This window comes from Phyllobates terribilis, unplaced genomic scaffold, assembly GCF_046119375.1.
Source record: "Phyllobates terribilis strain yellow unplaced genomic scaffold, ASM4611937v1 Scaffold_5__5_contigs__length_657084704, whole genome shotgun sequence".
Classification (NCBI taxonomy): domain Eukaryota; kingdom Metazoa; phylum Chordata; class Amphibia; order Anura; family Dendrobatidae; genus Phyllobates; species Phyllobates terribilis.
Window position 1 is genome coordinate 369,773,727 of NW_027362765.1, and position 12,429 is coordinate 369,786,155.

Below are 12,429 nucleotides of genomic sequence, written 5' to 3' on the forward strand. Positions count from 1 at the left end.
TACAATGACAGATACAACTCATAGATTGAGGTGGCCATGTTTCTCTTTTCATGTACAAAAAAATCCTACCAGGAACTTTCAAATATTTAGACATTTCCTAATACAAAAATGTAGTATACAGAGTATCACTGTGCTCATCTTCCGCAGGTCGGACTGTATGTACAACATGACAAGTTCCAAACACGATAAAGCCATTGTTAGACCTTTTTCTCGTGTTCCTTTTTCGTGGTTTATTCTACAAGATTTACATCAGGGATTCCAGCTCGATCTTTATTTAATACTTTGTAGCTTTGGTAAGAAAAAAATAAATAAATGAATTCAATCAGTGACCCATAATGTACTGAAAAGGGCGACATATTTTGATATCATTTTTACAGAAAACGGGCACGGAAGTGTAAAATAAGAAAATACGAGGAAAAAATGGAATCTCACTGATGACCAAGTCAATAAACAGTATATAAATATTCAGCTGGTTCAGGGCAAGAAAGTAACATAATGAAATGGAGAAAGCGATTAGTGAAAGTAAAAGAACAAATAACTTAGGTTTTTTTTCTATAAGAAACTTTTGCCATAAATCAAACTCCCATTCGGAGCCTTGTTTGGAGCTTTTAGAGAAACTAAAGTGAACGCGTGACTGCCGATCCATAAAACAGACCAAAGCAAAAAAAAACAGTCAAACAGAAAAAGAAATGTTTAAAGAAGACCTGTCACTTGCTCAAAAAATTGAGTTAAATATATTTTAAAAATCCCTGAGCTCCCCTGATTCTGCCGCTGTTTTTTGTTTTGCTCTGGGTCGCTCCATTGCTGAGATATTCACATTTGTTGCTTTTGGAGCGCAGCATGTGAAATCTCTGCTTGAAGTTCAACTGGGCATTTCTTCATAGTCTTCTTCTTCACCCCCCCCCCCCCCCAGATGCTTCCAATTACCACTCAGCAGGGTCTGGGACTGCTAGATCAGCTGCTGAGTTGTGAATGGCAGCATCTGGGAAGGAAGGGGAAGATGCAAGCCCCTTAAAGAAGACGCTGAAGAAACGCCCAGTTGCACAACAGGCAGAGATTTCACATGCTGACCTCCAAAAGAAACAAATGTGAATATCTCTGCAATGGAGTGACGCAGAGCAAAACGGAAAACAGCGGCAGAATCAGGGAAGCTCAGGGATTTCTACAAGGTTTTTAACAAAATTTTTTGAGCAGATGACAGCTTCTCTTTAGTATACATATTCTTTTTAAGTAGGAAAATTAGCAAACAACTTACAAGTGACATGAAGATAGAGGACGTCGCTGTCGATGCCAACGTTATTTTCCGCGTAGGCTGTGACCTGATATATTCCTGGGTTTTTGTATATGTGCCGGATACCATCCTCAATCTTGCTAAAATTGGCGTAGGACACAGCGCTCCCATCTCCGAAGTCCAGCTGGATATTTATTCTCTGTAGATCTCCCTGGAATAAAGAAAATATCTCTTTTGTAAAAATTAAGATAAAACGCATAGGTCATCAACATCCCGATATCTCACGAAAGGGTCTATGAAAAAAAAGTGATTCCAATACAGAACAAATGACCGTGGAGTTAGAATATTCTGGATCATTAGAAGAAGCAGCTCACTAGAAAATACTATACAGTAACTATTCTGTAGAACAAGCCTGGAAATATAAAGGGTTCTCCACTTTAGACAATCACTTTTTAGAATGGTCACTTGACAATAACCTGATCACACAAAGTATCCTCCTGCTGGGACCTCCAGGAACCAGTCATGGTTAAACCTGGCAGTAAGTGCTCATTTTCCCTACAGCACCTCCATAGGGAAATTGTGGTATTACACAATGCTCATTCACATCAACGCAATGTCCGTACATTGAGTTACTCCACTAAAGTGAATGGGCCGGTTGGGCACCACTACACCCAATTGCTCCTCTTTGGCTGAGCTGGTCGATCAAGAGTGGCATGAAAACGCCAAAAGTTGCACAATTTTTAGCAAATTTTGTGACTTTTCAAAGTGTTTTATGCCGGTTTTCTGGAGCGGTCACTTACTGTCGCAGCTTCATGGACCATATGTTCTCCACTGTCTGACGAAGGGTTAAATACTGTTTCCAAAATGTATCTACATATGCTAATTAATAACAGTCATAAGTACTTATTACACCGGCCATGATGAGCTGACCGACTGTACGGTGGCAATGAGGGTCTGTCCACCCTCCTGACGCTCTGTAAGTTTCTGCGCCATTTATTGGGCTCTCTGATATTTCTGATGGAGGTGAGCCTGCTCCATACATGGTGGGTGCCGGCCGGATTATACAACCAACTTCCGCCTCTAACAGCAGTGGTTGGAGCCATCTCTATGATTATTTCACATGGGTGAAAAAAAAAACAACAACAAAAAAAAAACAGGATTGCCATTTTTTTATTTTTTCTCTCCATTCCTAGAGACAATCTGACCACGGCTGCCACCTTACATCTCATCGTATCGATATCTTAAGAGTCTTCCAAGTTATGATGGTAAATTGGGGTCGCCCAGAAATGCAGCAGAGTTGGGTTATGATGACCACTTTTGGGTCAAAAATACAACTCCACTTAGTATCATTAGTTCTGAGGAGCCACCGACTTTACCATCTTCTGCCACAAGTCCCATGTCTCCAAAAAATCCCGGGACTCACCAGCAGCTCAGAAAACTCCGTGCAGCCACTGAGGTCCTGAGCTCCGGGCAGCAGCGACCGCACAGCCGTCACCTGATGGCATTATCGCTACAGGAGGTTTTATCTGTGGATTTTCCCGCTTCCAGTCATATAACACATTCTAAAGGTCACGGGGTTTAACTGTTTTATTGATTGTCCACAAGATGGACGGATCCATTAAAGGTCACACGGTTCCTAAATTAGAACTCATCTATCAGATTCTCGGCTTGTGAGCCGCTGTCAGGAGCTTCGGAAAAGGAATATTTCCTGTAAGGATGAATTAACATTAATGGTACAAGGATCATGTCTGTGGGATCCACGTCTAGAGGTCGCGATCAATGACGTTAGGGAAGAGAAGGAGGAATTTTGGGCGACTACAAGAACGGAAATCGTATAGATAATCGACACATTCGGGCACTTGTGGACAATGACACAAAAGGGCCCCCGTGCCGGAACAATATACGGGCCCTTTGTAGTCCAATAACTCATCACAACGCACAATTCCACCTAAGTGGCCCCTTTACCTCTTGGGCTCCTGTGTGACTTCACCAATATGACCGACCGTGATTCGAGAGTTGCGTAAATGACAGGGCCGGCAGGTGTGCATCTGTAGATCACTTCTTTACCATGTTTGGTACTTCTCTCCTGGTGACTCGGACCCTCTAGATACAGATGTGTCCTTCTTTATCTTTCTTTTTTATTTAACAAACCCCAAGATGAGATTCCCAGCTTTTTACAGTTAGCGATACTCTGTCGGGAAATGTTTATGCTATTCTCACGGGTGTATCAGGTTTGACAGACAGTCGTTGTGGATCCAGCTGTAGAAGGTCGCTGCGCTTGGCTTTGCAGACACCTTCTTGATCCTTTCATCATCCTACCATCTCTAGGACCCAGCGGTGATCTGTCCTTCTGCTGCTAATTGACACACCCTGGCTTGATCTTTAAATACCCTCAGTTTCTCCAGAGAGTCGCCGGTGATTGACTGAAATTCCTCTGTTCAGGCCTGGAGCTCTAGTAGTTGGCTAGTTTCTTTTTGGAGTTCTTTTGTGATCGTTGTCGTGATCTCTCTGGTGTTTTCTCAAAGCTAAGTGTTTCCCCTTGTCTGTTTCCATTGTTTTGTCTTTAGCTACAGTGGGGCCTGACTAGTGCTCACCCCTCCATCTCCCTATCTAGGGCCTAGCTCTAGGGTCAGCCAGGGCTAAGGTATCCTGCTCGGCGATAGGTGAGGAACCTATTTGGGGACGATAGGAGAGCCAGGGGGTTGTTAGATCTACCTAGGGGTCTCCACTCCCCCTTTCCCTAGTTGCTGGGCTTCCCCCATTTTCCCGTCGTCATTCGCTGGGTCCTTCCCATACCTAGCATGACAGCTATATGTGGCCACCTAGTGGTTGTGATGTGAGATGCATCATGTATCAAGTTTTGTTAACATGTATCAAAGTATTCAATTTTATTGTCCTTTAAAGGGATTTTGGCATTTTTGAAAACCTCTGCCCCGTAACTGCAGTTTGTTTTAGAAAAAAAAAACATGAGACTTACTCACCCTCCCCAGGTCCGGCAAAGAGTCTCAGCTGCTATCCCGGTGTCTGCTATTTAAAGCTGCGCAGTGCTATCAATGTGACATCAGTGCTGCAGAAAGTAGCAGACACCGGAGCAGCAGCGGCGACTCAGCGCTGCACTCAGGAAGGGTTAGTAACAAATAAAAGGTTTTTTTTTTTTAAATAAGTGCAGCCGGGAGACAGGGTTTTTACAAAATCAGAAAACCCCTTTTAAGGAAATTTATGGAAAATTAAGGGCAAGCACATCTGTACTTGCCTCTCACCTCGCTGCTTGATGAATTTGGACACACTTGTATCCGACATTTTTTTTTTACCGGAGACATTACCCTAATGGAAAACTAAGGAGCCATCCCAAAAAGAGAACAGAAATGTCTAAACTATCAATGTAATCTAAAAGATCTTTCTTCACGGGAACTAAGGGATCCAACACTACATCAACAGATCCAACCCTATTTGATCATCCATTAGAGCTGGTCCTACAGACTAGGGTGAGACGTGTTCTCCTGACATTCATGAAATCCAGATTTATCCACGAGATGGGCCACATGATGGAAGAACAAATGACAATGAAGAGATCTCAGACTTGTATACGACTGTTCGCCATGGAAATCCGATCTACAAATCCCACCAAACGAGACCCGGGCTGACGTGGCTTCAGGGGCAGTTTTGGAGTTGCTGCATCTTAGAGGTGACGTCTTTGACCCTCTCCAGCTTTCAGTACTCGGTGGTCCCGTTCTGTAAGGTTCTAACTCATCACAGCTTGGCTTTTGTAGCCTTCAAGAGGACATGAACCGTAGGGGCAGACCATACACATAACATGAGGTCCTTGTGGTGAGAATCTGTGCAGGAACAGTAATCACAAAGTAGGACAAAAAGTTGGTGAGAGCCCTATTCCACCACCGGAGTATGAGCCATAGTAATCACATTTTTGGGAAGCCCTTTCCCTGGATGCTATTGGAGAGAGCTGAGATAGGCTGGGGGTCTCAGAGGAGAAAAATGTATATATGACCCAAATGGACAAAATCTTGTGCATGCAACTGTATCTTGAACTTGTGGTTCGTCCTGATGAAAAAGTTGGATGATTATGAAACGCGTTGATAATAAACCGCTTAGAATATTCTTCGGTCTCCTGGATTCTTCCATTGGTCATCATCAGAGGCGCAATTAACCCACTTCTTTCCATTCCTGTTTTTCAAAGAAATTGGGTGACTTTCTCTGGATGAAGACCCCTTTACCGCCATGATAGTTGTGCAGGTGTCACGGGGGTTTCAGAGGTGACAGACAGTCGGCCTTCAGTTGGTTGCAGGGGATCTCTACGTTTGGCATTACAGACATCTTCTTAAAGGCTGTCTCTAGGACCCAGCGGCTACCTCTCTCTTGCTAATTAACACCCTGGCATGGGTGTATAAATACCTGGTGTGTTTCAGAGGAAGGTGCCGTTGATATTCATTACTACCTGTGAAAGCTTTACCAAGAGCAGTACTTCGTCCTCTCTGGAGCTTGAGGCCGTGTGCGCATTTGTCTAGACTTCATCTAAAGCTAAGCTATTTCCCCCTGTTTATCCACCCCTGTTGTCTATAGTGTTTAGTGGAGATCGACTAGTGCTCATCTCCTCCCTTCGCTAGCCCTAGTCATACGCCAGGGAAAGACAGGGCGAGGAACGCGTGCGGCGATTGGTGAAGAGCCAATATAGGGTCGTTAGGGGAGACAGGGTGACGCTAGATCAACCTAGGAGGTCTTCACTCCCCCTTTCCCTAGAGTCTGGGCTCCCTTTCCCTCTTCCCTTTTTTTACACTATGTCTTTCCCACACCTTGCGTGACAGCAGGGCATTGCTTAACAATTATTTTCCATAATTGAGTTCCCCATAACAGGAGCATTTGCTTAAAGGGGTTCTCTTCTTTGTAAGGCAAAATGCAGATCACAAAGCCTAATCCCCGCTCACATGAACGTCCATGTGATACAGGACATGAAGCGTCTTCCAGGGCAAGACATACTTTTTGTATACACTTTTCACCTTGGATCCTGAACGGCTGACCCCATCAGAATTTCCTAATAGGCTGTATGAAAAAGGGTCTTCTAATCAGAACAAACCCTTTTACGGACAATCATAGGAGGAACGACACATTGAGTCAATTCTCCAACCCCAGCAAATCCAAACATGGAGACTTTGAAACTTTTCTTACCATTATCAAAGTCTTTTCATTATAAGTTTTTGTGAAGTCATGACCGGGTCACCATTCTCCAAGCTTCTACTAAACTTGTCCTAATCAGTACTCATTCCATACATTTTCCCTCGTATCTTCAAGGTTTGTTGGAAAGTTACAATGTAGCCGCTATAGGAACGATTAAAAAGTTTTCACGGCAGGTATCGAGTCGCCAATGGCTGTCTGCACATTGCACAAAGCTAATAGACTTTACAAACATCGCGGCGGCCGGACTTATTCTGGGCCTGCTGGATATGAAATATTGAAAGCGATTCACTATCCTCAGACAATGTCCCTGTCTCAGAGTTTATGAATATAAATTAAAGTGGAAATGAGCTGCTGGAGCTGGAGAAGGTGACTGTTCTGCAAATCCATTTATGACACATGTTCCGGAGGCTGCGGCGCAGCGCGTCCTCCGCGAGAGGTACAATGCAAGAGTATAGAAAAGACTTATGTAATGTGAGGACGCGACTAAAGACGGAACGTCTAAGTCATTTTGTAAGGTAGAGATGCAGCAGAGCCGAATGTGTCAGCACATCTGGCTGCAGTCCTATGTAAGACTTCCACTATCACAGCAGACTGACTGACTGCAGCACCTTCCTGGAGAAGTACGGGCCAAAGCGTTACAAGAAAAATGCAACAAATTGTTTTATTAATTAAATAACATTTAATAACTCATTTAGTAATTTGTTTACCTATTTACAATGCAAAAATAAGGCTGTCACTAAGTAAGCGCCATTCAGTGCCCATATATTACAGCCATATAATGCCACCATACGTACCTCATATAATACCACTATATAGAGCTCCACTAACAGTCAAACTGATAGCAAATAAGGCCAGCCATACCCTTCCCAAATAATACTGCCATGCAGTGCTCAACTAATAGTCAAACAAATACTGCCACCAACTATATGTAACCATACCACTGCTAAATAATACCGCATTAAAGTGCTGAAATGATAGTCAAATACTGTCACCAAACAGGTGCAACCTAACCATTCCTAAAATAATACCGCCTAGGGTGCTTAATCAAACTAATCCTGCCACCAACTATATGTAACCATACCACTGCTAAATAATGCCGCATTATAGTGCTGAAATGATAGTCAAATACTGCCACCAAACAGGTGCAACCTAACCATTCCTAAAATAATACCGCCTAGGGTGCTTAATCAAACTAATCCTGCCACCAACTATATCTAACCATACCACTGCTAAATAATGCCGCATTATAGTGCTGAAATGATAGTCAAATACTGCCACCAAACAGGTGCAACCTAAACATTCCTAAAATAATACCGCCTAGGGTGCTTAATCAAACTAATCCTGCCACCAACTATATCTAACAATACCACTGCTAAATAATACCGCATTATAGTGCTGAAATGATAGTCAAATACTGCCACCAAACAGGTGCAACCTAACCATTCCTAAAATAATACCGCCTAGAGTGCTCAAATAATCAAACTAATCCTGCCACACCTATATCTAACCATACCACTGCTAAATAATGCCGCATTATAATGCTGAAATGATAGTCAAATACTGCCACCAAACAGGTGCAACCTAACCATTCCTAAAATAATACCGCCTAGGGTGCTCAAATAATCAAACTAATCCTGCCACCAACTATATCTAACCATACCACTGCTAAATAATACCGCATTATAGTGCTGAAATGATAGTCAAATACTGTCACCAAACAGGTGCAACCTAACCATTCCTAAAATAATACCGCCTAGAGTGCTCAACTGGTAGTCAAACTAATATTCCCACCATATAGATGTAACCGTACATTTCCAATATAATACTGCATTACAGCGCAGAACTAATAGTCCAACGAATACTGCCATCAAACAGATGTAACCATACCATTCTTAAATAATACCGCCATACAGTCCTCGGCTAACAGTCAAACTAAGGCTGTCTCTCCATAGGTGCCATCACACCATTCCTAAATAATACTGTCATACAGTGCTCAACTAATAGTTAAACTAATATGGCCGCCAAATAGATGTACCCATACTGTTACAAAATAGTACTGCCATACAGTGCTCAACTAATAGTGGCACAATATGACAAGCGATACTCTGTCAGGAAACGTTTATGCTATACTTGTCTATATGTGGCCGCCCGGTGGTTGTGATGTGAATTGCAACCTGTAGAGGTTTTTTTTCTTGCTTGTTGAAATTTGGTATCGGGGATTAATTAACCAAATGTAGCGAAAGGTGCAAACGACTGTGGAGATGTATACCCACAGGACCATACAGATGTGTATGTATCTTTACATGCCAGTCCATACAGCTGCAGTTGAGCGGACCCCCCATGGTACAGGACCCGTCCACAGGTGGTCGGTGGGATCCGGTCAGGATCCGGCGTAGTAACGGCCCCGCACCGGGCCAGGCTCCGGCGTGCGCCCCGGCTCACACACTGAGGTGCAATTCTCTGCTATCTATTATCGCTCTTTCTCCCGACTCGCTGCAAAACAAGGCAATTGGGAACCCGAATGGCGAAGGAAATGACAGCCAGATTGGTTGTGATAAGTGGAGAAAAACACAATGCGCTTATAATTAGGTTCCAGAAATGCCGGCTACTCCGTAACCTGCGGGTGACTGCGAGAAATCGCTGCACTTATTTATATCCCAAGGAAACAACAAGAAGCAGAAGAGAAGTTTATAATGTTATTTACTGTGAGATGGTCCCTGGATCCCAGCAATTGTCAGCTACGGGTAAAGATCCGGTAACGGTGTATAATTCCATCATAGACGATGGCGGTACAGTTATTGACGTGTAGCGCAATAAACCCCCACTGTTCCCCTGAATCCGGCGATGTTCTTCTTACGTTCCTGCTCCTCTCTGTTGCTGAGATACGGCCCCATATTCTCTATATGGAAAAGTAGTCTTCCTAGCCAAGTGGGAGTGGTCCTCAAAACCATGCCTATTTGGATAAAAAGACTAAATTTATATGCCATGAAGATGGGGCCGTATCTCAGGAACTGAGAGGAGCAGGAACACAAGAAGACCAGTGCCGGATTTACCTACTTATAGCAATTTGCCAGGTCCTTTTTTTTCAGTGTTGTATTGCAGTACAATGGGATAATCTATAGCGGCACGATGCTGTGCTGACGGTTTACTGATCACATGAATGGGTCAAAAATATGCCACATCCGTAGATATCACATTATTAGGACGGGTGCACAATATCTGCCGATGGCACAGGAAACCCAGGAGGTCTCTGTAGTTGTGACCACCAGCCCCGCTAACCTCCCAATGAGCTGCACTGACCCTATAAGTGGCTCTGATGGGAACACTACTGTAAAGAATATCTGTCAACAGATTTCACTATGAAAACAACATGTAATCCTTTTTGAAAGTTTAAACACAATCATTGCCCACCTAGACTGATTGAGAGCTCCTCAGTGTCCCTCCTCCCTGCTGCTGAGGCTCAGCCCACTTAGTCTGATTGACAGCTCCTCAGTGTCCCTCCTCCCTGCTGCTGAATCTCTGCCCACCTAGCTTGTTTGAGAGCTCCTCAGTGTCCCTCCTCCATGCTGCTGAGGCTCGGCCCACTTAGTCTGATTGACAGCTCCCCAGTGTCCCTCCTCCCTGCTGCTGAATCTCTGCCCACCTAGCTTGATTGAGAGCTCCTCAGTGTCCCTCCTCCCTGCTGCTGAGGCTCGGCCCACTTAGTCTGATTGATAGCTCCTCAGTGTCCCTCCTCCCTGCTGCTGAATCTCTGCCCACCTAGCCTGATTGAGAGCTCCTCAGTGTCCCTCCTTCCTGCTGCTGAGGCTCGACCCACTTAGTCTGATTGATAGCTCCTCAGTGTCCCTCCTCCCTGCTGCTGAATCTCTGCCCACCTAGCCAGATTGGGAGCTCCTCAGTGTCTCTCCTCCCTGTTGCTACTGAGACTCTTCCCGCTTAGTCTGATTGACAGCTCCTCAGTGTCCCTCCTCCCTGCTGCTGAGGCTCGGCCCACTTAGTCTGATTGACAACTCCTCAGTGTCCCGCCTCCCTGCTGCTGAATCTCTGCCCATCTTGTCTGATTGACAGCTCCTCAGTGTCCCTCCTCTCTGCTGCTGAATCTCTGCCCACCTAGCCTGATTGAGAGCTCCTCAGTGTCCCTCCTCCCTGTTGCTACTCAGACTCTTCCCGCTTAGTCTGATTGACAGCTCCTCAGTGTCCCTCCTCCCTGCTGCTGAGGCTTGGCCCACTTAGTCTGATTGACAGCTCCTCAGTGTCCCTCCTCCCTGCTGTTGAATCTCTGTCCATCTTGTCTGCCTGACAGCTCCTCAGTATCCCTCCTCCCTGCTGCTGAATCTCTGCCCACCTAACCTGATTGAGAGCTCCTCAGTGTCCCTCCTCCGTGTTGCTACTGAGACTCTTCCCGCTTAGTCTGATTGACAGCTCCTCAGTGTCCCTCCTCCCTGCTTCTGAATCTCTGCCCACCTAGTCTGATTGACAGCTCCTCAGTGTCCCTCCTCCCTGCTGCTGAATCTCTGCCCACCTAGTCTGATTGACAGCTCCTCAGTGTCCTTCCTCCCTGCTGCTGAATCTCAACCCACCTAGTCTGATTGACAGCTCCTCAGTGTCCCTCCTCCCTGCTGCTGAATCTCTTCCCACCTAGCCTGATTGAGAGCTTCTCAGTGTCCCTCCTCCCTGTTGCTACTGAGGCTCTACCCGCTTAGTCTGATTGACAGCTCCTCAGTGTCCCTCCTCCCTGCTGCTGCTGAATCTCTGCCCACCAAGTCTGATTGACAGCTCCTCAGTGTCCCTCCTCTCTGTTGAATCTCCACCCACCTTATCTGATTGACATCTCCTCAGGGTCCTTCCTTCCAGCTGCTGTCAGTTGGACTAATTTTATTATCAAAATTATGCAGTCAATTTAATATGGGTCTTCATAGTAAGTACAACAGCCTCATCGGGTCTAAGATATCTAGGATATATTGTATTGTGAAATCTGGTGACAGATACACTTAAAGGAAAATGTTGAGATCTAGAAGGGAAGAAAACGGAATTTCTTCTTGCAGATGTTTGCACGGAAGACGGTGGTCAGCGGCTCAGGTCACTGGTCACCTCCGCTGTGCTGCTGGACACTGCGTACAGGGGAAGACCCCCACAAGACGTGACCTGCGTGGAATCCTCTCGGGTTGATATAATCCATTGTCAGGGACATCGCTGATGCCGAGTGTCGACAATTTGTCTCAGAGCAAAAACTGCTCAAAATCGATTTCCTCTCGGTGTCCGGAGAGAGAGATCTCAATCCATCACAGCGTGATCAGCATTCAGCACCGGACCTGGCGGACAGCGACGATGAGGAGGTCAACAATGGCCGCATCATAGACGAAAACCACAGGGAAAGGGACACACAGACAGAGATCACTGCTGCTGAGCCCTTAAATACTCTGTGCTTCTGAGGACCTCCAACCTTCCTGAAATACTTTGTGCTGCAGGAAGAACATTGTTTTTTGCTTTGCAGTGAGAATGAGGATGAGAACAAAAACAAGAACTGGAACAATGAAGCTTAGAACACTGCAACAATTGTAACAATTGCTGGACACAACAGCAGGAGCTTTACCCTGAATTGCTGCAGGTTTCCATGCGGTTTTAGCTCATATTTTACAGGTAAAGAAAGTTTTTTCCTCTTGGCCGAGCGATCATCAACCATCGCCCCGGCTTCCAAATTTATGTGCAGAACACCTACCTCCTCCAGATGCACCAGGAAGGTGACGTTCTGCCCGCTCTGAACCCCCAGTTTGCCATTGATGGTGGTAAGCTGCAATCCTTGTGGAGCTTTTCCTACACATTCCTGAGGTTTAGGAGAATACTGATCCCGTAATCCATCCGTGCAGTTATTAGACACAATCCTGCGATATCTGCAAAATACCGACCAAGTATAAGCACAAAGTATAATACTGCCACATCTAAACCTGCCTACAAAGAGCAGCAAGTATGTAGACAGTGACTGCCCCAGCAGAATAGTGAGCGCAGCT

At 45.2% G+C, this 12,429-nt stretch overlaps 1 protein-coding gene across 1 annotated transcript in view; it reads right to left on the bottom strand.

The window, feature by feature from the left end:
* Window positions 1-12,429, bottom strand: part of SORCS3 (sortilin related VPS10 domain containing receptor 3) — a 921,810-nt gene that overhangs the window by 85,337 nt on the left and 824,044 nt on the right. Inside the window, exons 18-19 of the mRNA XM_073684759.1 lie at window positions 12,141-12,312; window positions 1,256-1,442 (exon numbers count right to left, since the gene is read on the bottom strand). Of these exons, the coding sequence (XP_073540860.1) occupies window positions 1,256-1,442; window positions 12,141-12,312 (359 nt within the window). The remainder of the gene's footprint in view (window positions 1-1,255; window positions 1,443-12,140; window positions 12,313-12,429) is intronic.